The sequence below is a fragment of the Urocitellus parryii genome, chromosome 11, assembly GCF_045843805.1.
Source record: "Urocitellus parryii isolate mUroPar1 chromosome 11, mUroPar1.hap1, whole genome shotgun sequence".
NCBI lineage: Eukaryota > Metazoa > Chordata > Mammalia > Rodentia > Sciuridae > Urocitellus > Urocitellus parryii.
In genome coordinates, this window is record NC_135541.1 from 27,047,752 (window position 1) to 27,075,677 (window position 27,926).

General features: G+C 39.5%; 2 protein-coding genes across 4 annotated transcripts in view; one reads left to right on the forward strand and one right to left on the reverse strand.

Annotated features, from left to right (window-relative positions):
- The window catches only part of Zmynd12 (zinc finger MYND-type containing 12), a 29,673-nt gene extending 9,151 nt beyond the window's left edge, over nt 1-20,522 (reverse strand). Inside the window, exons 1-4 of the mRNA XM_077791135.1 lie at nt 20,324-20,522; nt 10,617-10,758; nt 9,246-9,417; nt 1,781-1,950 (exon numbers count right to left, since the gene is read on the reverse strand). Coding sequence (XP_077647261.1) covers nt 1,781-1,950; nt 9,246-9,417; nt 10,617-10,758; nt 20,324-20,433 — 594 coding nt within the window. The 5' untranslated portion in view covers nt 20,434-20,522. The remainder of the gene's footprint in view (nt 1-1,780; nt 1,951-9,245; nt 9,418-10,616; nt 10,759-20,323) is intronic.
- Nucleotides 20,523-20,692: 170 nt separating this feature from the next.
- Ppcs (phosphopantothenoylcysteine synthetase) lies at nt 20,693-24,478 on the forward strand. Of its 3 annotated transcripts, none has more exons than XM_026410403.2 (3): nt 20,693-20,756; nt 21,650-21,753; nt 23,527-24,478. In XM_026410403.2, the coding sequence occupies exons 2-3, from the start codon at nt 21,661-21,663 to the stop codon at nt 23,848-23,850; spliced, it is 417 nt and encodes a 138-aa protein (XP_026266188.1). In that variant the 5' UTR covers nt 20,693-20,756; nt 21,650-21,660; the 3' UTR covers nt 23,851-24,478. The 3 variants fall into 3 exon arrangements, with proteins under 3 accessions (XP_026266188.1, XP_026266187.1, XP_026266189.1); XM_026410402.2 differs by lacking the exon at nt 20,693-20,756 and adding an exon at nt 20,970-21,489; XM_026410404.2 differs by lacking the exons at nt 20,693-20,756; nt 21,650-21,753 and adding an exon at nt 21,761-21,972.
- Nucleotides 24,479-27,926: the final 3,448 nt, after the last annotated feature.

A 27,926-nucleotide genomic window follows, 5' to 3' on the forward strand; every position in this document is an offset into this window, starting at 1 on the left:
AAGAGAAACATCTGAAATGTCCCATCAAATGATGAATGGATAAACAAACTGTGGACTACCCAAGATGAGGGACTACTTCTCAGCAAAAAAAAAAAAAAAAAAAAAAGGATGAATCCAAACTGATTATGCAAGGTGAAAGAAGTCAGATTTGAGTTCTATTTGTGATTCTGTTTATATAAAATGTCTAGAAAAGACAAATCTAAGGAATCAAAAAGTGGTTGCCTGGGCCTGGAGTGGGAATGAGAAATGACTGCAAATGGATATAAGGGATTTCTTGAGGGTGATGGAAATGTTCCAAAACTCAATTGTGCTGATAGCTGCACAGTTCTGAATATGTACTAAAAATCATTGAACTGCACACTTAAAATGGGTGAATTTTCTGGTATATATCAATAAAATGGGTTAAGAGGAAAAAAAAGCTAGGCTAAAGAATGTGTGTTTGACATAATTCATAACTGGGTGGCCCAGCTCAAGACAGAATGTGCCTCTGCTTAATTCATTGGAGGATGTGGAGGATAGAGAAAAAGCTCAAAGGATGATTACATGGGTCCGGGAGCCAGGATGAAATGATGTCACCCTCAAAAGGATTGCCTGAAGATAGTCTAGTAGAAAAAATATTTGAGATGTGAAAGGGTTAAGGAACCAACAAGGGCTAGTGAAGCATTAAGGACAACCAACAGCAAGAAACCATTATCATCCTTACAGTTCAAAAACCAGGGGTAGAAAACAGGGGTAACCCCAGCCAGTGCTAGCACTATGGAAGAAGGTCCCTTGATAAGACACTGTGGCCACAGGGGAGCACTGGCTGCCCTGCCAGAGCAAAGTGGTACAGGAAGGCAGCAGAGAATATAAATCTCTCTCACACCCTCCACTTCCCTGCTCTGCTTCCCATTCTCCAAACTCATCCCAAACCAGACAGCAATGGGGTCTGGGTTGTATACTTCATGGAGGTCATCCTCCCAGGGCCAAGGACAAATTTAGAGTATTGGAAATAACCAGCATCAGAATGAATTTATGGGTACTGTGCAGTGGCATGCAACCAGAGCTCCGTTGCCTGCTGGAAAAGGCTAAAGAAAGAACTAACCTACATGGAAAGTGCAATTTGCCCCAACCTAACCTAGATTTCAGGCTCAGGAACTCCTCTCTTGTAATATTTTCCAATACTAAAATCCTAATGGGAATCTCATAATTTTGGAAGAACAGCTTGGTTATCATCCTCATTATCCTATCTAACATTCATAGAGTTTTATAGTTTATAAGTGCTTTCTTATAGATCTAGCTCATTTAAATTTAATAACCACACTCTGAAGTAGACAGTGTTATTTTTAAAAATAGCCAAAGTACTGCACACATATTGTTCTATTATTAATTTTTGCAATGACCCAATGTGGAAAAGACTTTTTTTTTTGTCTTGTAAGCAATAAAAAAGGTAAAGTAATTTGTCCCAGACTGTGAGGGTAGTGAAACAACAGAGTTGGGACTAGGAGCAAAGCCTTTCTCTTAATCAGGAATCAATCTGTCCCCACTTATTATTCTCGGAGCAATTGAGGCTCAGGGAAGATCTAACCTGGCAACGGTGGCATGGCCAGGAAGTAGAAAGGTTTAAATTCAGGCCATTAGATGTATTCTTGCTAACAGCCACCAAAAGGCATTCTCAAATAAAAAGTTTCGAGAAATGCTTAGTATAAAAACAAACAAACAACAACAACAACAACAACAAAAAAAAACTGAACAGAGCTTTTCTTGGAAGCATCCAGGTGTTATAATTTAACTTGTTTACATCATTGGCCAGATGATATCGGGCTTCCTCATAGTTCTTCTTGGCTATGTAGAGAAGTCCCAGGTTCCGATGCAGTAATGACTGTGTTGCATTTTGACAGTCAGTTGACTTGAGGACTGTCCACTGGGCTTGGGATAGGTATTCTTCAGCCTGAACAATCCGGCCCATACCTGCCCAAAAGCAGTAAAGAAGGTTACAAAGAACACATGATGAAAAGAGCACATGAGGGGCTGGGGTTGTGGCTCAGTGGTAGAGCACTTGCATCACATGTGTGAGGTACTAGGTTTGATCCTCATCACTGGGTAAAAATAAATAAATTAAGATATTGTGTCCATCTACAACTAAAAGAAATAATAATAATTCTTTAAAAAAAAAGAAGAAAACATATGAAGAAGTAAGATTCACCATACATTCATTTGTTCATTGGTTCAAATATTTATTGACACACAAAAATCTGCACATGAATACTCTCAGCAGCCTATTTAGAACAGCCAAAACCCCCACAGAAACAACTTAAACATCCATCATTTTATGAGTAGATGAGCAACGTAATATAATCATGTCTACCAGTGGAATATTATTTAGCCAGAAAAAGGTATTGATATATTCTACAGTGTAGATGAACCTTGAAAACATTATACTAAGAGAAAGAAGTTAGACACCAAAAGCCACATATTATATATCATTTATATGAAATGTCTATAATAGGCAAATCCATTTAGATAGAAAGTGAATTTGTAGGGACTAGGGACACAAGAGGAGGGGGCTGGAATGGCTAACAGGGGAATAACTGCTAGCAGTTACAGGGTTTCTTTGAAGAATGAAGTTAGAATTAGATAGTGGTGATAGTCACACAACCTTATAAATATACTAAAACCACTGAATTGTACCTTAAAAGGGTGAATTTGGGGCTGGGGTTGTGGCCCAGAGGTAGAGCGCTTGCCTACCATGTGTGAGGCACTGGGTTCGATCCTCAGCACCACGTAAAAATAAAAATAAAGATATTGTGTATACCTATAACTAAAAAGTAAATATTTTTAAAAAGGGTAAATTTTATAGTATGTAAATTATATCTCGATTTCAAAAACGATAATTATGCAAATTGAATACCTTTTATGTGTCACACCTTACTTGAGTAATAAGAATTCAGGATGATCTTTGCCAATAGAGGAGGACCGTTCTTCAGTCAAGGGTATATGAGTAGCTGTGCACCCCTGCTAGAACCTCCAAAAAAAGTTCTCAAGAATTCAAAGATGAATCAAAGCTATTACCCTTGAAAAATTCACAGATGGGCTGGGGAAAGGCATGTGCAAAATGAAAACACATATTTGTAATACAGTACACATGTGATGGTGGAACATAAGGTTTGAAAGTGGCACAGAATAAGAAATGTTTAATTCTAGGAATGAGATGGAGAGGGACAATGGAGTAGGGAGAAGCAGGGTCCACTGAGCTGAGCAAGATTGTAGGATGAAGTTTCCTACCTAGATAAGAGAGTGAGAGAGGGCATCCCAGGCAGGGTAACAGCATACGCTGAGTCATGGAGATCGGAAATAGTGGGTTATGTTTGGAGAACTGCAGGTCTGTGAGCCAAGAGCACAGGGTGCAAAATATGGGGTGGCAGGAATGAGGTCAAGAAGCAACTGCACATGGGCAGAGTATTGTGGGCTTAGGAAGTCATGCCAAGAAACTTGATGCATGGGGACAAAATGAGAAGATTTTCAGAAAGAAAGAAAGAATTGGGTTTAGATTTAGAACGATCTGAAACCAAAGTAGAGGAGGGACCAAAAGGGAGGATGAAAGGTAGAAGATTCAATAGAAGATTTTTGAAATAGTTCAGACAAAAAAAAAAAAAAAAGCCTGAGCCACACCAGTGAATGGACATGGAGCAGATATAAGAGGGGCACTGAGGGCAGAATGGTCAACACACCCTCACTAAGTAATGCAGAAGGTGAGAGAAAAGAAAGTTACCATTATTTCTGGTATTCAGATACCCTTCACACTTAAAGCTTTTTGTTCAGCTACAAAGATATATAACAGCTGCCTGTCTGCCTGCTTGCCTCCTAGAAAGGCTGTTCAAACTGATTAGAAACTACTGTGACAGCATTCTGTGGAGCAGGATGCGTGCTCCAGGTGTGGAGTGTTTTATGTGACGAATGCTGCAGCAGAGATGGCACCAATAAAGGGGTAGGAGGTGAAGATATGAACCTCTCATATACCGACCTTCCGCTCTGTCCTTCCTCTTGGGCCTAATGCCTCTGTGACTATTTTTTCCCTCTAAGCACATATCTGAAGTGTGAATAAAAGCCAGCCCTGAGGCCAGGAAGAGCTCTTTGCCTAGAATCATCAAACCAGTAAAGAAAGAGCAGAGATCTGAACCCAGCTTCTCCTGTTCCCAAAGCACTGCCAACAGTGGCAGGAGACGGGTAGGGTGGCCTCCCCTTCAAGTGTTACTGAAAATGCCTTTTCTAGTTGATTAAAATAAAAAAGAAGGATGAGGAGAAAAGGGAAGGAGGGGAGGAGGAGGAGGAAGAAGAAATAGATAAGAAAAAGAGAGGAAAAAAAGAAGAAATGGCTGAATATCTGCTAATTTTCCAATTCAGTCTGGAGGAATCTCTAGGTTGGGAAAGAAGCATGTGCCCGAAAGTTGTGACTTATTTACTGTCTCAAAAGCATTGGCATAGGGGCTGGGGATGTGGCTCAAGCGGTAGCGCGCTCGCCTGGCATGCGTGCGGCCCGGGTTCGATCCTCAGCACCACATACAAACAAAGATGTTGTGTCCGCTGAGAACTAAAAAATCAATATTAAAAATTCTCTCTCTCTCTCTCTCTCTCCTCTCTCACTCTCTTTAAAAAAAAAAAAAAAAAGCATTGGCAGATTTGGAATGTCCTCAAAAGGCTCCTCGACTGAAGGCTTGATCCTCAACTGATGGCGATTGTGAGGGGGTACAAACTATAGGAGTTGAGGCCTCATTGAAGGAATTAGGTCGCTGGGGGCATATCTTGTCCCCAGCCCCTCCTTTCTCTCTGGCTGCCAGGAGGTGAGCAGCTTTCCTCTGCCACATGCTTCTGCTGCTATGTACTCCCTCACTGCAGACCTGACAGCAACCAGACCAAGTGACCATGAACTGAAAGCTCTGAAACTGTGAATCAAAATAAACATTTCCCCACTTTACACGGATTTCTCAGGTATTTGTCACAGCAACAGAAAGCTGCTTACTACAGTTGGCAAGGTTTTAAATCAGTGACCTGGTGCAGTTGTGAAATTTCCATTTCAACAGCACTCTCCAGTTTTCAGAGCACTGTCACATTCATTACCTATGAACTCACTTAACCCCAAAGCAATCCTGTGACAAGGACTCCGATTCAACAAATGCTTACACAATGCTGCCTAGGTAACCATTATCATGAGAGCAGTATTAAAAAACTGCTCTCAGGTACCATGACAGCAGTTTTTTAATACCTTCACTGTCCTAAGTACTCTGCTAAGTGTGAAGACATGATGAGTTAGAACAGGCACAGAACCAGTTCTCCCTGAGCTTACAGTCAAGTCCAGGAGAGAGAGAGAGAGACATTGATTAAATAATCTCACAATGATATACACCTATCAATGGAGTAAGTGCTCAGCAAACAGGAGGAGGTTTCTAAGTGAGTGTATTAAATAGACCCAACCAACTAAGTCTGGGGCCCTGGGGAAGGCTTCTAGACAAGGGGTTAGTAACTTTCAGCTGAGACCTGAAGTTTGAGTAGGAGTTAATTGGGTGAAGGGGAAAGGAGGACAAGTACAGGGAATGGTTAGAGAAGAGACTCCCAGAACAAGGAAACAACTCCACACCTCTGAGGAATTGAGAGAAGGCAATATAGGAAGAGAGGGAGAGATAAGGTAAGAGAATGGAGGTGAGAGAATTCTCTAAGGGCTAGAACAAGCAGGGTGAGGAGGCATTCCTGTAGGTAAACAGGGGGTGAGAGCCCAAAGAGTGAGGAGGGTATGCATAAAGAAGAACCAACACAGAATGAAGAGTCAGAGCTCATGGAGGTAGAGCAGGACATCTGCAAGGAGGAAGGGATAGGGTTGGATATGGAGGACTGGTTCAAATAGGGAGGGGGCTGATTAAATATATAAATAGACTAGTAAAAATGGAAGCTGGCTTTCTCATTGCCAGAAAGGTACTACAAATGCAGAATGGGAGAAAATTAGGTGGAAGCCTGTGTGTGGTATGGTACAGGATTTGGACATATTGGCATAGGCTCATGGTCATCTATGTTTACACATGTTCTTTAACTCTGTCCACTGAAATGGCCTGGGAGCAGCAAGACCCCTGTATCAGGCAGTACAGTGCACAGTTCTTGGTTTTCACATTTCAGTTTCCATGAAGGGAAATCAGGGATGCTTGGAGATATGTTCCAGAAAATGATCAAACAACCATGAGGATGTGCCAAGGAGACTCAGAAGACAGCTTGAGTGGGAGCTGCCACTGGTCAAACTGGGAACAGTTTGAGGACCAAATTAACTGCAGCAATGTATTATAACCCACTGAATAAAATAGGAAACCAGGAGTGTATACTGATATGACTGCATTGAAAGTTTAATAAGGAATATGGCTTTAACATACAGCTCCATACAATTAAAACTAAAATTGCAAACTCATTTATTGTATAGGGGAGAAAGAATAACACGACAGAGAAGAAGCCTGGCAGACATCACCTTAATAAAGTAATTAAAATGAACATCAGGAATATCTGTTCTACTTTATGGGATAAAGTGTTACCTAATTCTAGAATTGAAAATAAAGCCAATTGAGAGTTTTAAATTAAAGTGTTTGAATTTTTGTCCATAGGCTGGTGACTAAAAAGGTTTAGGAGAAATGTGATGATTGCAGAATAACCTGGTATAAGTGAATCTAAAACTTTGTAGACCCAGTGTTCTAGTTAGCTATTGCTGCCCAAAATTTAATGACTTAAAAATAACAGCCATTTTATTACAGTAACCCCCCGCTTATCTGTGGGGAACATATTCCAAGACCTGCAGTACCAAATCATTCATACACACACATACACACACACACACACACACACATATATATACATATACACATATATACTTATACGCATACATATATGTACACACAGATTATGTTTTTAAATTTTTTATTATAGATGGTTTTATTTTTATGTGGTGTTGAGGATCAAACCCAGTGCCTCATACATGCAAGTCAAGTGCTCCACCACTGAGCTACAATCCCAGCCCTATATATTGTTTTTCCCCATATATACATACATATCTATGATAAAGTTTAATTTATAAATTAGGCACAGAAAGAAATGAACAACAAGAACTAATGATAAAACAGAATAATTATAATAATAAACTATAATAAAATTTATTTAAATCTTTTAAATTATTTATTCCTGGAGTTTTCCATCTAATATTTTCCAAATGCTGTTGATAATGATAAAAATCAAATAAAATGAAATGATCATCATTAGAAATGGAACACTTGAAAAAGCATGCCAACTTATAGGAGGGAAAGAACACATTGTCATCTCTTTGATATTTCTGCCAAAATCCATAACCTGAGTCTAGTCATGAGGAAACAGAAAAACCCAAATGAAAAGATGCTTTATAAAATAATTGGCCCATAATCTTTAAAAGTGTCAAAGTCAAAGAAAGACTGAGAAACTATTCCAGAATGAAGACTTTAGACATATGACAACCAAATTAATTTTAGCTTTTTCTGATTCTCTAATGTTTTTTGCTATGAAAATGTTATTGGGAAAATTGGAAAAATATTAAGTAGAGGCTTCTTTGTAGATGACAGTAGGTGAAGTTATATTGTGGTCCTGTAAGAAAATGTCTTTACAGGAAATATATGCTGAAGCATTCCAGAGACAGGGCATCACGTCAGCAATTTATTCTTATATGGCAAAGTGAGGATGGGGTGGGGTGGGGTTCTTTCTACTGTACTTCCAACAGTTTTACTTAAATTTTTTATAAAATGAGGGTTAGCTGCACAAAGTAATAGTTCAGTGCCAACACTGTAGATGCTCAAGAATGTTAATTCCTCTCCAAGTGCTAATTCTCTTATAGAAGCCAGTATGTGGATATCTGCTAAGCCTGTGCTCCCCACTCTCAGAATCACCTCCTCCTATTTATAAGCAGTGGTTTCCTATATCTCTGAACCATGGAAACCCGACTCTAAAGAACAAGGTTAGATACCAAACTCAAACTGGATAAACAAAATTGTAACTTCTAGGAACTTGTAATTGGAAATCAGATGCTAATTTGTTTCTATTACCTTTCTTGAACTTTGAAGACATGTAAATTTAAGAACTACATCTGACATTTTGGGGTAGCTATCTTCTGCAATAAACTTAGGGTATTAAAATCTGGTCTGCAGAGAGAAAAAACAAAGTAGAGAGACAGAGACAAGAAACAAGGACCAAGAGAGAAAAACTGAAAGCACCAGCCTGTTTTTTTTTTTTATAGTTTTCCAATTCTAGTGACTCACTGTGGGAGGCCGCTATGCCCATGAGCTAAACATCTCCTCGCATCCTTGAGTAAAAGGGGTTTCCGTCTGGCATCCCAAGCACGCCACATGCTGTGCGAAGCAAATGGCTTTCACCTTCGCTGGGCAAAGAAGTTTGCTTCAGCTCTGGACTTGGGCATTATCCAATGGGATTGGACAGTCCCCCTTTGAAACCTTATCCCCTACCTTATTTGGTGAAGAACATTCTATAGTAACTCTTTTGTGTGTCCTCCCTGTAAAAATAAAAAGATTCTGGGTACATGCTCTCTTTCTAGGGCCTTCTAGCATGGAAGCTGACCCTTAAGGTCTCATAGCTGTCCTACCCTCAACATGAGAATTACTTCTGTGTTCTGTGCTTTTTTGCCAGTTTCTTAGCTTAATAATACAGCCAGCTCTTTTGAAGCCAGTTCATCTCGTCAGTGCAGGTCACTTGCGAGACCTCACAAAACTTCAATTCCTTCAGGACACTCCAACATCCCCCAAAATCTCCCCCCGCCTTTTTTGTGATATTGGGAATTAAGCCCAGGAGCTCCCTCTGAGCTATATTCCCAGTCCATTTTTTAAATTTAATTTTATTTTGAGACAGGGTCTCACTAAGTTGTTGAGGCTGACCTGAACTTTTGATCCTTCTGCCTCAGCCTCTCAAATAGCTGGAATTAAAGGCATAACCATTTAATTAATTAAAGATATAACCATCATGCCTGGCTAAATTTCTTCCTTTTGCATAGGCTATCTTCAGGGGATTTCTGTCAGCTGTAGGCTTAAGTGTGGCATCTCCTTCCCCACCTCAAGTCAAAATTCACAGCAACCCTGCTCAAGAATTCCACAAAAGGTGTCTTGGGTAAGACATCAGGCTTTGTCGAGTCTGGAGTCTGTGATCATTGACAAGACTGAACATAGCCTTTTGGGCTTCAGGGGTTCTAGGTCAGTGCTACTTACCAAGGCTGGCCTCAGACAATAGCAGGTAAGCAGGCACGAGCTCTACTGAACTCAGGCCGTACACACTCCTGCGGAAGCGAAGGGAATGCAAAGCTGCTGGAACAGCTTCTGCATATTTTTTTTCAAAAAGATACTTCTGGGCAACAGTGTAGCAGAATTCAATCAAATGCTTCTGTGGAAGATACAAATAGACTGTCTCAGCCAGTCAAAAGGTAAAAGGCAAAAGTGGATGTAGATACCCCTGGAGATAAGGCCAACATCCTTTGAACTGATTGAAGGTACATATTGAGACTGCCTGCACTAAGATGGACATGATATCCAAAACAGGTAGTGAAAAAAGGCAACTCTGAGCTTCTCATGGCCCAGGAACAAGTGTCTTTTCATCTTAGTTCACTGCTTGGCAAATATGAGGATTCAATATAAAGCTACTAGATGAACAAATGTATATTATTCTTATAGTTTTATTAAAACTTTAGCTTACCAAAACTACAGACATCTCAGGATGATCTCAAACTTTCTGCCTTTCTATTTGAATTAATTTTCAGAGAATTTCTCTCAAAAAAATCTCATTTTTCCTTCTGGAATTATCCTGTTTAGCTAATATCAGAAACAACTTTAACTCAACATTATCTTCAAGTTACTATCAAGGCATTGTAACATTAAAATCAATGAACCTGGTTTTTAGACAATTATGGCTTTTTAAAATAACAATTGAGATGTTATCAATGTCATAACAGTAGCTAGTTTTGCCCTTCTTCTTTATTTATTCTATGCAGCAGCTGACTGTGCTAAGACTATCACAATACTTGGTATGTGAATGCGAGAGCTGATCTGTTCCCCCAGAAGTTAGTAAACTGAAGCCCTAACCTCCAGTACCTTAGAGTATCATGGTATTTGGAGATATGGCCTTTGAAGAGTTAAGTTAAAATTGAATCCACTTTAACTCAATCTGACCAGTATCTTCATAAAAAGAGGAAATTGGACACACAAAAAAACACAGGGATACATGCTCACACAGGACCATATAAGGACATACCAAGACGGGGGCCAACTACAAGCCAGGAAGAGAGATCTCAGAAGAAACCAAACCAGTCAACACATTAGTCTTGGACTTCCAGCCTCCAGAATTCTGAGAAAATAAGGGCCACTTAGTCTGTGGCATCTTGTTATAGCCACCCTAGCAATCTAGCAAACATTCAGTAGAGATGTGAAAAACAATTGACTGAATGGGATTAAGAACTTACACATGTAAAACAAATTCTCTCTTCTAACCAAGGTTACAATTTAGTGATCCCCACACAGTTTGGCCCTTGCAGGTAGTAGTTTCACTACACCCGTGAGCTAACCCTGAAATAGTCCTATAGGACCTACCTGTCGCTGCTGTAGCTGCTGCAAGCCATGCTGCCGTTCTTCCTCTGAATTATAGAAGGGCATGGTAGTGCGCAATGGAATCAGGAGCTGACATATCTTCTCATGGATACTATTCCAGTCAGCTTTTTGATGCACCACACCACTGACAACAAAAACATGGGCTTTATTATCTTTATCTTTGGCCTTTCTACTGGTCTAGCCCTAAACACCAGAAAAGTAAGCCCCAAACAAACTAGACAGAAAGCCCAAAGCTGTTTCTGAAACACAAATCCCTTTTCTTTCACATTGTTATTTGATGGTGTAAAAACTGTTGGGGTAGGCTGAGGCTGTAGCTCACTGGTAGAGCACTTGCCTTGCATGTGTGAGGCACTGGGTTTGATCCTCAGCACCATATAAAAAATAAATAAAGATATCGGGTCCATCTACAACTTAAAAAAAAACTAAACTGTTGGAGTTGGAGAGGGCAAATTAGAGGAGGTCTTTTCTGCAGTCACATTTTCACACCCCAAAGTCACACAGAGATGCTGTGGCTATTCTGCCTAGTTAATAACAACAAAGACAACTTTAACTCTACATTGTTTTAAGGTCATTTTGTCTGAACACCAAAGTTGATGGATTTGAGGGTCTTTATCTTGGGGAAATGAAAGGAATTTATATTTGATGAGACCTTAAGAGACAACTTTACAAAAATGTTTTCCTACCTCTGATGTCACCATGGCTTGGATGAGAACCACCGGCACTGTCTTCTGTGTGCCAGGAGGCTGATCACATAGACGTCACTGTGAATGCCCACCCCCCACAACCCCAGTGGTGCAACACATGGTCTTGCATGCAATTATTTGACTCTTTGAAAGCAAAATAAAATCTGTTATTACCATTTTAAAGGTAGGGAGCTATCAATATATAACCCTATATTCCAAATCAGTATTTTTTAGCCCTCTAGAAAGAAAGCCCTCTGTGACAGTTTGGCTTACAACTTTTCTCACTTTTTATTCTTATTATTTTTAAACCTCAGTTGGACAGCATAGAAACAGAACAGCATAGAATACTGCAGAAACTAGACAGCATCCCTATCGAGTATCCATTCCCATGAATTGCCTCTTTGAATAACTCCCAGTCTATATTATCCAATTTTGATCCTTTTTTCCAAGTGTTTTTTATTTCACTTTTTAAATTGTAATATAGTTCATACACCATAAAATTCACTATTTTGAAGTATATAATTTAGTGTATTTACTGTATTCAAAGTTGTGTAATTTTCACCCTATGTAATTCCAGGACATTTTAATTGTCAAAAAAACCCACTCTGTACTTGTTAATAGTCATTCCCATTCGTCCTTCCTCATACTGATGCCCAGCAACCACTTATCTACTGTTTCTCTGAATTAGCCTATTCTGAATATTGCATATTAGTGGAAACAGACATTAAATGTCCTTTAGTGTCTGCCTTCTTAGAACATTGTGTTCAAGGTTCAGCCATGTTGTGGCATGTGCAAGTATTTTATTCCTTTTTATGGCGGGAAAATATTCCACTGTGTGGATATATATGTTGTTTATTCATTCATCATTTAGTACTTAGGTTGTTTCCACTTTTTTGTTATTATAGATAATGCTGTTATGAACATTTGTGTACATGTTTTTGTATGAACATGTTTTCAATCTCTTGGGAATACGGCTATGAATGGAATAGCTGAGTTTTATGGTAACCGTTTAACTTTTTGAAGAACTGCCAAACTGTTTTAGGTAGTTGTTGCTCCATTTTATATTTCTGCCACAATGTCTGAATGTATGAGAATACCAATTTCTCTGCACCCATACCAACACTTTCTTTTTAATATTTATTTTTTAGTTGTAGTTGAACACAATACCATTATTTTATTTATTTATTTTTATATGGTATCAAGGATCAAACCCAGGCCCTTGAACATGCTAGGCAAGTGCTCGACCACTGAGACACAACCTCAGGGCCATACCAACACTTTTGGGGTAGGGTGCTGGGATCAAACCAAGAGCTTTACACATACCAGGCAAGTGCTCTTCCACAGAGCTATATCTCTAGCCCCTTTGTCTTTTTTTTTTAATTTTTTTAGTTGTAGTTGGACATAATACTTTTATTTTATTTATTTATTTTTATATGGTGCTGAGGATCCAACCCAGGGCCTTGCCCATGCTAAGTGAGAGCTCTATCAGTGAGCCACAACCCCAGCCCCCTTTGTCTTTTTTATTGTAGCCATCCTACTGGTTGTGAAGTAGTATCCAGTGGGTTTGATTTGCATTTCCCTAATGACTAATGATGTTGAGAATCTTTTCATATGTTAACTGGCCATTTTTTATATTGTCTTTGGTAGAATGTTTATTCAAATCCTTTGCCCAAGCCAAGTTTAGTGGTGCACACCTATAATCCCAGCTACTGGGAGGCTGAGGCAGGACGATCACAAGTTCAGGGCCAACCTCAGCAACTTAGCATGACCTTCAGTGACTTAGTGAGACCCTGTGTCAAAATAAAAAATAAAAAGGGCTAGGGACCTAGCTCTATGGTAAAATGCCCAAGAGTCAATCCCTGGTACCAAACAAAAACGAAACAAAAAACCACCAAAAAAAACCCCTTTGCCCTTTTGTAGAATCAAGCCTACTGTATTTTATTATTGAGTTTTAAGAGTTCTTTAAATACTCTAGATATTAGATCCTTACCAAATACATGATTTACATATATTTTCTCCCATTTTATGGGTCACCTTTTCACTTTCTTGATGGTGTTCTCTGATACACCCAAGTTTTTAATTTTAATGATGTTCAACTATTTTTCTTTGGTTTCTTATGGTTTTGAGTTCATATATAAGAAACCATTGCCTAATCCAATATCACACAGATTTACAAGCTACATTTAGGTCTTTTTGTTTATGGCATAAGATAGGGGTTCAAATTCATTCTTTTGTACATGGACATCCACTTGTCTTGGTGCCATTTGTTGAAGAACCATACTTTTCCCCCACTGAATGGTCTTGGCACTTGTTGAAATCCAGCTGAAAATAGACGTTTGGGCTTTTTTTCTGAATTCTCAATTCTGTACCATTGACTTATATGTCTTCATCACTATAGCTTCATAGCAAATTTTGAAACTGAAAAGTGATTCTTTTAAAATACACACTTTTCTTTGTTCTTTATTAAGTTTCGGTTATTGTTCGTCCTTTGCATTCCAGAGAAATTTTAGAGCCAGCCAGTCCATTTTCTGCAACAATGGCAGTTGGAATTTTTTTAAAATAGTTTTTTTTTAGTTGTAAAATATTTTATTTATTTATTTATTTTTATATGTTGCTAAGGATTGAACCCAGTGCCTCACACATGAGGCAAGTGCTCAACCACTGAGCTACAACACCAGCCCCAGGCAGTTGGGATTTTGATAAGGATCACAATTCTTCCATTTAATAAATACAGAACATTTTTTTGTTTGTTTAGGTCTTTGTAATTTTTTCAATAATGTTTTGTAGTTTTCAGTGTATAGTCTTGTACTATTTTGGTTAAATTTATTCCTAGGAACTTATAATACTATTATGACTGGAATGACTTTCCTAATTTCATTTTCAGATTGTTCATTGCCAATGTATAGAAATATAACTGATTTTTGTATATTGATCTTATATGCTACAACCTTGGTATTCATTTATTATCTGTAATAATACTTTTGTAAGTTCTTTAGGGTTTTTTATAGATAAGCATGTACGGGTGCTTATAGAACAAATATGTATTTACTGTGAGAATTGGCTCAAGTGATACAGAGTCTAAGAAGTACCACAATCCGCTGTCTGCTAGCTGGAGAACCAAAAAACTCATGTTGTACCTCAATCTAAGTCTGAAGGCCTGAGAACTAGAAGGAGGGGAGGAAAGAGAATGCCTGCTGGTATAAGTTTCAGAGTCCAAGAACTAGGAGGTTCTTGGGTAGCAGATGGAGTAAAGAAAAGAGGATGCTTTTTAAAGTTCTCAGTAGACTGGATGATCTCCACACACATTGGTGAGGGTGACCTTTATTTAGTCTATTAATTCAAATGCTAGTCTTTCACAGACACATCTAGAAATATTGTTTTACTAACTATTTGTGCATCCTCTTGCCTCAGTCAGGTTGATGCATAAAACTAACCATCATAAGCAGGTCATGTCATCTGCAAACTAGTTTCTCTCTTTCCTTTCTAAGCTAGGTATCTTTAATTTCACTGTATTCTAATTGCCCCTACCAGAACCTCTAGTACAAAGTCGACTAGAGTCGTGACAGCAACATCCTTGTCTCTTTTTTGTTCTTTGGGGGAAAAGCTTTCAGTCTCTGACCATTAAGTATAACCTTAGCTCTGTTTTTCTCGATGGTTTTTTCAGTTTCTCCTTACCAAGTAAATAGAAGTTCCCTTTTACTTCCAGTTTAAATGTTTTTATCATAAGGGTGTTGGATTTTGTCAAATGCTTTTTCTGCATCTATTGAGATAATCAGATGATTTTAGTCTTTTACCTATTAATATAGTGTATTACACTGATTGGTATTTATATGGTGAATCAGTCTTGAATTCCTAGAATAAATCCCACTTGGTCATGATGTATAAACCTTCTTATATAGTGCTGGATATGGTTTGCTAAAACTTTGTGGTGGGTTTTTATATGTATATTCATAAAGGGTACTGGTCTGTAGTTTTCTTGTGACATCTTTATTTGGTTTTGTTATTAGGATAATACTGGTCTTATAGAATGAATTAGGAATTATTTCCTCCTCCATATTCTTGAAGAATTTGCGAAAGTCAGTGTTAATTCTTTAAACATTTGAAGGATTCACTAATGAAGTGATCTGTTCTTTAGCTTTTTACGTGTGGGAATTTTTAAAATTATGGCTAAATCTCTTTACTTGTTATAGATCTTTAGGAACCACTAACTGCTGTTTTGCCTGCACCTCTTATGTTTAATATGCTGTTTTTGTCTTCACTCATCTCAGAGCATTTTCTAATTTCCCTAGTGATTTCTTTGACATACTTTTTTTAGTATTTTATTTTCACATATTTGTGAATTTACCAAATTTTATATTACTGATGACTAATTTTATTCCATTGTAATTATGTATAACTTCAGTCCTCACACACTTATTGATATTTATTTTATGACTTAACATATAGTCTATCCTGAAGAATGTTCTATATGCACTTAATAATAATGTGTATCCTGTTATTATTTAGGGTGCTCTACAGAGGTCTGTTAGGTCTAGTTGGTTTATAGTTTTTGTTCAAGTTTTCTATTTCCTTGCTGATGTATCTCTAGTTGTTCTATTCATTACTGAAAGTGGGAAATTGACATCTCCAACTATTATTATTAAATTGTCTATTTCTCCCTTCAGTTGTGAGTCTGGACTTCATGTACTTTGAGGCTCTGTTGTTAAATGCCTATAATCATGAGTTTTTGATTTCTACTGCCTATTACATATTTTCACTTAAGTGTGAGATAGTTAACAGTTTGAGTTCATTATAGACTTCAAAACAGGTACCAATAATCTAGGGAAGAGGTCACCAAAGTTTTTCTGTGAAGTGCCAAACAGTAACTATTTTAGACTTAGCTCCAATTACTAAACCCTGCTGTTGTAGCACAAAAGCAGCCATAGAAAATACGTGACTGCAAGCACCCTCTCACTTTCCTTTCTCCTGGGACAACAGAAATACAATTGAGTGTTTTCTTTATTAACTCTGACTGATACCATAGAAATGTCAGAAGCCACTTTAAAAGTTTTCTAGAGGACAGAGAATTATTGTAAACAGATCAATAAAAGCACTTAATAACCAGGATATAGAAATAGCTAAATTCCACAGGGTTTTTATTTAATAGGACTTGTTGAGTAATCGTGTGAGCAATGGAAATGGTAACTTATTTAACTGCATGAACTTTTGTTCTAGTAAAATCAACTGACATATCTTGCCTTTGTAAATATATATTTGAGTTTTCTCTTAATTCATTTGTCTTACCCCTGCAAGTCAACATAGGGCATACAAAAAGAAGTTGGAAAATGTTTCATTCAGGGCTCACAATTAAGTAGTTCGTGATCTAGACATATTTAGTTTGTGCATTATCACATTTTTAGAACCATATTTGAATGTCTTTAGGCAGGACATTCATTCCACAATTCACTACAGATCCTATTACTTTCTGTTATTGAATACCATTTCACTGTTTTCTCTTCTTGGCCAGTAAAGGCATTTAAATTTGTGCCATCTTATTTTAAATTAAAGGAAAAATTATTTCCTATCATTGTAATCAATATACTATGATTTGCTAAACCACAGCACTGACGCCTCTTCTAACTATCACAAACGCTTCAGTGGGTACTTTCATAAAATTATATTTTCTTGAAAATGTTCTCTTCCCTGGGAACATATTCACAATACAATGAGCTACAATATGCATAAGATTATGCATAATACATAAAATAAATATGTTTAGAAGAAAAAGAATAAAATTCACCAAAATGTCAGGTTACTAATCTTTGGGTGGTAGAATTATGGATTATTTTTCTTCTTTATTTTTGTATTTTCAAGTTCTCTGCAGTGAGTATGAATTGCATTTACAATTAGGATAAAATTCTTTTATAGGAAAAAACTTGCAAGAATTCAAATTGACTGTCCTTTTGGCTCCTTAAATTTGGGATGCTTAAAAAAGAATACACATTGTGTGCCAACTTGGTCCCAGGCACAGTTCTAGATACTTTACATTGAATCATCAAAACCTGTAGAAAAATTATCTCACATTTTGTTTTATATAAGAAAAAAATATTGATATATCCAGAACACAAGGGCATAGAAATCTGAAGAAAACAGATGGGTAAAAAAAGAAGAAAAAAACTTAAAGAGAATTAAAACAAGTGAAAGGAGTGAGCACTTGCCTAGCACCCAAGAGGCCCTGGGATCCATCTCCAGCACCATGTGCACACATGCACAAAGATGCAGCAGCAATAAAAAAATAGAGGGTGAGGGCATGGAAATGATGATTTATTCATGTCATCATCAAATATTAGTGCCAGCTATTTCAAGACTGCTGGACACCATGAGCATACACAGGGTGTGATACAAATCAAAAGATAGCACACACATAGCAGTCCTTCTATATGCACTCAAAATTACATCTTGCATTAATGAAGCATAAAATTTAAGACAATATGCTTGCCAACAATTAAAAATGAAGAATGGAAACAAAAGTCATCTAAGAGTGGACAGCAAAGTAAGCTGAGAGAAAGGGGGGATTACTTCTGTTTGCATGGATAAAGAGGACAAGGGCTTTAAAAAAATTTTTGTAGTTGTAATGGACAAAATGCCTTTATTTTATTTATTTATTTTTATGTGGATTGAACCCAGTGCCTCACACATGCTAGGCAAGTGCTCTGCCACTGAACTACAGCCCAGCCCCAAGAAGGGGGTTTTAAGGAAGAAATGGGTACACACACCAGACAAAGAAGTAGAATCATTCCTGAGTGTCATGCCTATACTTGTAGCCTAGTGACATGAAGGCCCCTCATTTTATCTGCAACCAAATCTGTTACTCACCATCTCCTCCCATTTTCTTGGCCTCAGATGGATTTATTATCCATTCAGGAGTTTGTTTACACTGGGCGTGGTGGCACACACCTGTAATCTCATGGGTGGGAGGCTGAGGCAGGAGGATTGGGAGTTCAAAGCCAGCCTCAGCAACAGTGAGGCACTAAGCAACTCAGTGAGACACTGTCTCTAAATCAAATACAAAATAGGATTGGGGATATGGCTCTGTGGTTGAGTGCCCCTGAGTTCAATCCCCAGTAGCACCCCCCCCAAAAAAGAAGTTTGTTTATTCAACAAATGTCCATTGCATACCTGTTATGTGTGGGCACTGGTCTAGTAAAGACAAAGACCTTGTAGGATAAGTAAATGAAAAAAAATCAAAAAAGAAGAAGAAAAATAGACTTACTAACAAGAAAAATGCCAGAAGAGTGTTTGCATTTGATTTGAACCTATCTGGGGGGGAAAAAAAAGACATTTAAGTAAACTCTGAAGGAAGAAAGGGAGTCCAGAAGATGTGTGATAGAAGTGGAGGTTCTCAGCACAGTGAGCATTCTGGGCAAGAAACTGAGAGAACAATTTAGAACTTCAGTTATCTGTATCTATAGCAAGGAAAATTTGGGGTGAGTGTGGTGGAAAATGCAGATAGAGAGATGGTCAGAGCTTTGTAGTTCTTGTTACAAATTGTGAATCGCATTCTAAATGCAATGATGTCATCAAAGAAGGGAACTAAAAAACTGATGCCATTCCTGCTGTCATGGGTCATACAGACTAGTGAGGGATACAGACAATTACACAACTGATTTCACCCTGTGTCCTAAGTGTTGAGATAGGGGACTAGTGAGTTCTTTGAGAGCACTGAGGTGGGACACCTGGACCAGTCTGAGAAAGGTAGGATCACTCTCCACTTGGACCATGGCAACAGCCTCCAAATCTGTTATGCAATCTTCAGTGTCTATTTTCCAATCTATCTTTCATACTGCTGCCTGTCATTTTCCTTAACATAAATGAGAGCCTGTCAGCTCAATACCATCCACGGCTTGCCAGAAGGTAAATTCTAATCTTTTTGATCTCATGTCATTGTTTGCTTTTATGTTTTCTTTGTTTAAACTTCTCCTAGTACCTATCACAATGATATCAAAACTTTTTTTTACTCAATTCATAGTAAGAAATACAAGTACAAAAATGCATATCCTCATAAAACACTAAATTTTAGGTAGGATTGTTTTGATACTTTCTATTCTATGCTATTTTTCTTATTTAAATGATGTTTGATTTATCCATGATGTGCTGAGTCCTGGCCTACAGTGTGAAAATCATTGACCAGTCCCTCCACTACTATCTTCCCTATCTAGTTCTCAGCAAACTCTGTACTTTTACCCTTTGCCCAAGCAGTCCTGGATGCCAGGAATGTCCTACCCTTTTTCACCATTCCTTCAAAACTCAGCTCAAATACTACTTCCTTGGAGAAAGGTGTGCGGTCCCAGCTTCCATCCTTAGAGGTCCCAGGGCTTAGCACATCCTAAGTGACAGCATTTGTCATGTAAAATGCATTAAACTCTGAACTAGATCTCTGGATGTAACATCAGGTCAAAAATAGGGTCTAATATGAAGCAAAGAGAATGTTATGTTGAATAAATGGAAACGGGCCTCATTTTGCACTTACCCTCCCTACTATCTTAGCTGTGCCTGAGACCAACCAGCCTTCTTTTATTCCTCAAACACACCAGGCCTTCCCCCAGCCATTTCCAGGATGGGATACTCTTATTTATCTTCACATTAAGTATACTTTCAGAGAAGTTGTCTGCCCAGTTTCTCATCACACTTCCTTTACTTGTCATGAGAAATTTCTCTCTCTCTCTCTGAAATTACTTTGTTTACTTGTCTGTCTCCCGCATCATAACGTTAGCTCCTTGAGGGAACTGAGCTACCCAAAGGCCCCTGGAACCTCAGCACCTAGACTAGTGCAGAACACACAGCAGGTGCTCAAAACACACCCCACAACCAGTAAGTGGGAGAGGAGGCAGACAAGGCCACAGGGGTCCTAGAGACCTGTCTTGAAGCCGCCTTGAAGGGTGGCGGCTCACACAGGTACACAGGCCCAGGCCCTGATCCGGAGAGAGGGAGGGAGTCAGGCGCCAGGTGCCACGTTCCAGGGCCTACCAGTAATAAGTGACTGTGCAGGCAGGGCACACTCGCTCGGCTGGGGCTTCGCACACCTCGCAGCAGAGCCGGCGCCCCTTGGGCACCGCCAGTGGGTAGATCACGTTCATGTTGCAGCCAGCGGCTGTCGGTCTCTAGAACGGTTGCCCAGCGAGGAAACGCTGGGCACCGGCGTCTCGTGACGACCGCGACAGCCTAGTTACCAGAGTTTCAAGGGCAAAGGGAGGGGCGTGGCTCGACTGACATTTTGAGCTTTAAAACAGGGGGAGGGGAGGGTCACAAAGGTTAAATGACAAAGAGAATGCACTCTGGTGGATCCAAGCCCAGGAAGCTCTGTACGGTGGCCGGTAAGAGTCAAACACGGCCCGTTCTTACCCAGGTCAGGAAACTAACAAGAGGGAATGCGACCTTTCCAGATGTTCACTATCCGAAAGTGAGAATTCCCTCGATGCAGTATCATTTTCTCTGGGCTCTGGGCTCTGGGCTCTGGGGCACAATAACCGCGCATTTCCACACCTGGCGAGATGGGGACCTAGGGGAAAACGTTGGGGAATGACCAACCCGCTCACTATTGCGGCTGGGCGTGGACTGGGTGCGAGGAGGGCGTGGTGCCGGCGGCGCCTGGGCGTGCGCAGGCGCAGGGAGAACTCAGGCACTGATGGAGGAAATGGACCTCGTCTCCGAGTTCCCCCAGCCTTCGGGTGCTGCTCGCTCTGCGGAGGTTATGGCTCGCTTCGCGGCCCAGCTAGGCTCACAGGGCCGGCGGGTGGTGTTGGTCACGTCAGGCGGCACCAAGGTCCCTCTGGAAGCGCGGCCAGTGCGCTTTCTGGACAACTTCAGCAGCGGACGGCGCGGTGCAATTTCGGCCGAGGCCTTCCTGGCTGCAGGCTACGGGGTCCTGTTCTTGTACCGCGCTCGTTCCTGTTTCCCCTTTGCCCACCGCTTCCCCCCTCAGACCTGGCTGTCGGCCCTGCGGCCTTCTGGCCCAGCTAAGTCGGGCGTGCTGAGCCTGGAGGCCGAGGAGAATGCACTCCCGGGCTTCTCTGCGGCTTTGCGGAGCTACCAAGAAGCAGCGGCTGCCGGCACCTTCCTGGCTGTAGAGTTCTCCACTTTGGCAGACTATTTGCATCTGCTGAAGGCTGCTGCCCAAGCGCTCAGTCCACTAGGTGCGTGCCCTAGGGACCCAGCGATTGCCAGGAAGCAAGGCCTTTATCCCCAGCCACTTTCCCCCCATACCTCTGGTCTTACAGTCTGGGAACTCAGGTTGTAAAGGAACTGATCCCACACCTCTCCCCTATTTGTTACACCTTCTACTTCTCTTTGCAGGGCCTTCTGCGATGTTTTACCTGGCTGCGGCCGTGTCAGATTTCTATGTTCCTGTCTCTGAAATGCCTGAACACAAGATCCAGTCATCTGGGGGCCCACTGCAGGTGATGGGCGCTTCTCTTCCAGAGATCTGATCCCCTGTAACCAATCATGGGTTAATTTTCCTCTTGATCTGGAGATGGCCTATCTGCCTTCTGTATGCACTAGGCACTGGGGATACAGAGATGAATAAGACACCGCCCTCCCTCAAGGACCTCACAATCTAGCCAGGGACCTGGACACAGACATAATTACAAAACAGAATGATAAATGCTCTAGTGGAGGTATGTACAAAGTGCAGTCAGATTTGGGGGAAGTGAATTGGGGGAGTTGAGGAAGGCTTCTTGGAGGAGATGACTTGAACTGGGTTTTAAAAGATGAGCAGAGGGTATAACAGTGGGGAAGATCATTTCAAGTGGAGTTATACAGTTGGAGTTTGGAAACACTGCTATGTTTAGCAGTAGCTGCTGTGAATCAAAGTGCTTTTAGTAATGCTGGAAAGTGGACTGAAGAGGCAGCTTACTTCACAGAATATTTTGTTTTGTTTTTGGAGATAAGATCTTGCTATGTTGCCCAAGCTGACCTCAAACTTGGAATCTTCTGCCTCATCCTTCCAAGTAGCTGGGATTACAGGAGTGGGCCACCATGCCTGGTTTTTACTCCTTAAGGAGCTTGGATTTTATCCTGTGGAGACAAGTAGCACATAAGTAGGAGAATAAGATAGTTTTTGTGAAAAGAACATTCTGGCATCATTTTGAAAGGTGAAGTAGGGAATAGAGAGAATGGGATAGTTCAGTTGGGGGTTGTTGTAATTTAATGAAGAGGTATGAAGAGGACAGTTGTATGGTTGAGTTATTAAGATAATCTGGTGTCTTGGAACCTGAGGGGAAGTTCCTAGTGATTCAGGTAGAATCTATATAGGAGAAACTCTATCAATGGGGCCCTTGTATGATAGTTTATTTTTTCATTTCTTCAACAAATATTTATTGAGTACCTACTGTACCAGGTGTTAATTGAAGGAACTGGAGATAAAAGCAGTGAAAAGAAATACCTAGCACTTGAATTGCTTATATACACTGCAGGGGAGTCAAATGCATGCTACTCTTGGTAGGGATAAATGCTAAGGAGAAACAGTGGGGAACTAGCAATATATGATTCTTATCACACTTGCTAACAGCTTTTTAAAAAGAGATCCTGGTGATTAGTTTAGTGATTCACCCTTTCAAAACTCTGGGATCTTTATCCACATTTTTTAGTTCTGTCTTAAAAGTATACAAAACAACTCAACATTCCTCTTTGAAGATGTTGGAAACAGATGGTATGAGTTTTAATCAAGTGAAAATCAGTTGTTTCCTCAGTGCTGTTGTGTAATTTTTCCTTTTACAGTTCCAGTTACAAGTAAATGGAATCTAGAGCCATTCTACCAATGTAGAAATATTTTAAACTGAGAGGTTTAAAAATCCAATATTTTTGGACTTCTGCCAGCATAACATTTGCATGAACCAATTAGTTATATTTGCTTATTTGAGGGTTTACTTGAAGAAATAAAGGAGAACGTTCCAGAAAATGTAATGAGGGTAGCAGAGTAGGGCTGATTAAAAAAAAAAACAAAACATGGTTTGCCCCAGAATATGTATAAAGCCTTAAATTTAGGTATTAGTATGAACACCTCAGAGTTAAGGCTTTTAAGGTAACCATTTAATTTGCTTTGAAAAGTCTACACAATGGGAAAATCTCACTAAAATTTATATACGCAAAAATCTGAGTCCCTGATTCCTTAGTTTCCTGATAGGTAGTGATCATTGTTTGCTTATTAAGCTTTTCTTTTTCCAATACAGATAACAATGAAGATGGTGCCAAAAATGCTTTATCCTTTGGTTAAAGATTGGGCTCCCAAAGCCTTTATAATTTCCTTTAAGTTGGAGACCGACCCCTCCATCGTAATTAATCGTGCTCGGAATGCTTTGGAAGTTTATCAACATCAACTGGTGATAGCTAATATCCTTGAGTCAATACATTCCTTTGTTGTTATTGTCACCAAAGACTCAGAAACCAAGTTATTGCTATCAGAGGAAGATGTAGAAAAAGGTGTAGAGATAGAAAAGAAGATAGTGGAGAATCTTCAGTCTCGACACACAGCTTTTATATATGACAAAAACTGAACTAAAAAAGTTTTATAGGATCAAAAATTGTTCAGTGGACCAGGGCTCTTATAAATGGCAAGAACTAGAATAAATTATTTGCTTTTATAAGAACAAAGAAAAAAAAAGGAAGGTAAAAATTGTGGTATGCAGACAATATGGGCTGGCTTTTGCCTCTTAATGACTGAACCACCTGACACACTCACCTGAAATGTTATCTTGACTTGGAAATTGAACACTAGAGCTTTGCCTTGACTTTTTAAAAAGCCAAGAAATAAACAGCTTTTAAAAAAGAGATCCTGATGATCTCTTTTAAAGTGTGAAATCACTAATATAATTTGGGAATTATATATTCTGCAAAATGTACATGAAAAGTAGCTGAACGCTGAATATCTATCTACTTCATACTGTAGAAGGGGGATTATGGATGCATACATAAGTGGTCATGTTTTCAAGATCAAGTATTTGAGTGCCTACTCTGTGCCAGGCCCTGTGCTGAGCTATGAGGATTAAAAAGATGAATAAATATGTTTTGCTGGGGAAATGGACATATAAAAAAAATTAAGTGCAATAAAATGTGTGCCCACAAACCAACACATGGGAAGGGTGTTATTTTTTGGAAACTTAACAAAGATGTGCGTAGAAGCAAAAGATACCTCCCTCAATCTTTTTTTCTTTTCCTAGATTTACTTCATATTTGAATAAAAATTTACCTTTCAAATATTTTAGGACCATTCTTGAGGTACATTTAATACAGCCTTCCACCTAGAACTAGGCAGGGACCAACTGGTGACTAACCTAAGGGATGCATTACAGTTGATAAAAAGTGTGGGATAAGTGGGGCTAAAACTAGAAGTGATCCTTTTTTTTTTTTTTTGGTCATAATTATTCCTGTGAGAATCACCTCATGTTAGTGCTCAAAAACAAGCACCATTCTATGTGGAATTAAAGAGTTCTCCACTTAGGTTGATTAATGTATTCAGAGCACTTAAAAACAGTATTTACACAAGTGAAAATTCTGAGGCAGGGGGAGTGAGGGTGTGTGTGTTTGGGTTTAAAGAAAAATGAACATGAGTCAACAAAACTAGAAAGAACTTGATTTAGATTAGAGTATCAAAGAAAGTTTGCCTGAGGAGGTGATACTGAAACTGACAAATAGGTGTTAAGTGGGCTGTGTGGTGGTGATAACATTTTAAATCCAAGAAAACATTCTCAAGGGTTCTGTTGCCAAAGGGAGAGATTGATACAACTTGCCTAAACAGAATTTGCCATGCTTAGGACTTCTTAGAGGGTTTCAACTTTTAAGGATAATTCTGGTCAAGCCCGGTTTCTCCATGTTGTGTTGTGTTTAATATGAGGCTCCCCACGTGGTTAGTGACAGATCTAGGCCTAAAATTCAGAACTCCTGACCTAGCATCCTACCCTTATAAAAATGAGATAAGGGGCTGGGGATGTGGCTCAATGGTAGAGCACTTGCCTAGTATGTGGGAGGCACCGGGTTCGAGCCTCAGCACCGCATAAAAAAGGGTATTGTGCTCATCTACAATTTTTAAAAATATATTTAAAAAGAATAAATAAGTTCTAGATCAGGAAGTCTAACGTAAGGAGCCCGGGACTTTGATAAGGCTGGGACAAGGGTAGCTATTTGAGAACTAGAAATGCTATTAAATTGCAAGCGCCTGCAGTTATATAAATTATGGTTAAGGTTGTCTCAGGAGCCAATGGAGCGAGTAGTATTCACGCGTGGCTGGAAGAACTCCGCCCCAAGACCCAGAGGCCAATGGAGTGCGCCGTAACAAAAGTCCTCACAGGAAGAACAGTCAGTGGCACCAATGGCGTGCGTCGTACCTACAGTTCCTGCCGGAATGACGCCTTTGCGTCCCAGCAGCGAGGGCGGTTGCTATGACGCCCTGGCTCCTTAGGCACCTGCAGTTCGCTGCTGAGCTGCTAGCCGCGCACCGACCCCGGACCCTCTCAGCACCCTCCAAAAGAAAATTTCCTCCTGCTTCCTGAGGTTCCCGCCTCAACTCCGAAGAGGAAAGCATCTATTCTCCACTCCTTTTCCCCCACATTCCAGGGCTTTTCTGCTTCTCTTTCAAGGAAGGACCGAAACGAGCCCTTCGTCTGGCCTTTCCAGACGAAGCTGGAGTGATTCTGCCTGAAGGATTCGCCTGTTTTCCCTGGATCCGCTCTTATTAAAACAGTGGCTTAGAACACGCTCAGTGAGTTATGTAGGCGTTCCTTGTCTCACCTTACCGCTGAGGGGCACACCACGGACAGATGACTGCACCCGAAGATCCAAGTCGCTAAAAGTTCACGGAGGCACAATTGTCCCCTACTTGTAGGCCGTTTTCTGCTTTTTTTGGCCGGTCTTCGTCATGCAGAACCTTGAAGAAGACCCTGGAGAAGATTCTGGAGGCCTTTGGTAACCTCAGCATTGGAGGTCAAGTCAGTTATTTTCTGCCTTTAAAGCTACAACCTCATCCACTTCTCTCATCAAGCACCAGTTTCCTCATCCTGTTCATTCCACAACCATTTTTCACCCTTCCCTGTCCACACTGCACATTATTGAATGTCCATTATATCCACCACCTCTGTCATCTATAGAACACCCCTTTCTGCTTTCCTGATGCAATGCTTTGCACAGCTAAGTCTTTTCTCCAACTCTGCAATCATTAGGAAGATTTTTTTGTTTCTCTGCACTGTGGCAAACTTTCTGTCTGGGGTAAACTAGAGACTAGAATGGAAAAGTACACATTGGTAAATACAAACATCAAATTACTGCAAGCCTACTGTGTTTTGAAAATGAAGGGGAAAAATGAAAATGATCGTAGTGTTGGGCCCATTTCAGGTTTATATAAAGAAGGTTTTCCTTTTGAATACTTATGAAAATAAGATACTTATGAAAATTAGATACTTATGAAAATGTCAAAAATGATCAAAAATAGGATTTCAACTTTAAGTCCACATAAATCCAACACCTGATGATGATAGAATTTGCTAGAGAGAAGGTGCTTGTAAAAATTCTTGTGCCTCTTCATGTTCATGCCTCTTCTGAACCAGGAAACTATTCTTTGTGATGTAAACCAATAAGGGGGAGTGATTGAAAAATAAATATTTTTGGTAAGGGAGCAGCAGGTTCAGGGGTCTTTAAAAAGACTAGGACCGATGGCTTAAATATAGGATAAGATTGATTTAGACCCAGTGAAATTTTATTTTAGCTTGGAAAGCTTGATTTGTCTTGTAGCATGTATTCCTTGTTGATTCTTATCATTTCTTCTTCAGCAATAAACCTATTTTGAGGCTATATAAATCATATTTTAACAGATATTTGGAGGGCTATAACCATTTGGATATTTTGATGTCACGGGCCAATCAAAACAGTATTTATGATTTCTCTTGCTTAGAGTCAGTTAGATTTCCAAATAATTAAAAATTCATCTTTCTCTTCTATAATAGATTAGGAAAGAAAAACAAGTTCTGCAGTTTTTCACATTGAATGGAAATGAATAAATTCTCTTTTAAAAAAGAGACTGTTAGATGCTATTTTATAAGGAGCTTTCCTTTCTTCTTCCTTTATTGACCAAACATCATTATAGCATAATTAATTAGAAATTTTTCCTCTTACCAGAGCACATTTCTAGGCCTAAGAAATGATTTATTTTTATTAGAGCATTATAATTTCACATAGTAGCTAGATTCATCCCCACAAAAATGTACATGCATGGAATCTGACTCACTTCATTTCAGTCCCATTTCCTTCCTCCTCCCCCTTTCCTCCCTTGACCCATTCTCCACTACACTGATACTCTTTGCATTTTCTTTATCCAACCTTGATTGATACTTTCCAGACACACATAAAGGTGAAATTCCCTGTGGTATATTTATATATACACATAATGTGATTTTCGTAAATTCCTTTCACATTCCCCCATACTTTTCCATCCTTCCTCCTTCTCAATCTCCTTATTCTCCAATGATCTTCGCTATATTTTTATGATATACAATCCCTGTGGAGTTGATTTTGTCCCCTAAGAGACAGTTGGCAATATAAGGAAACATTTTTAGTTGTCACAACTGGGAATGTGCTACTGGCA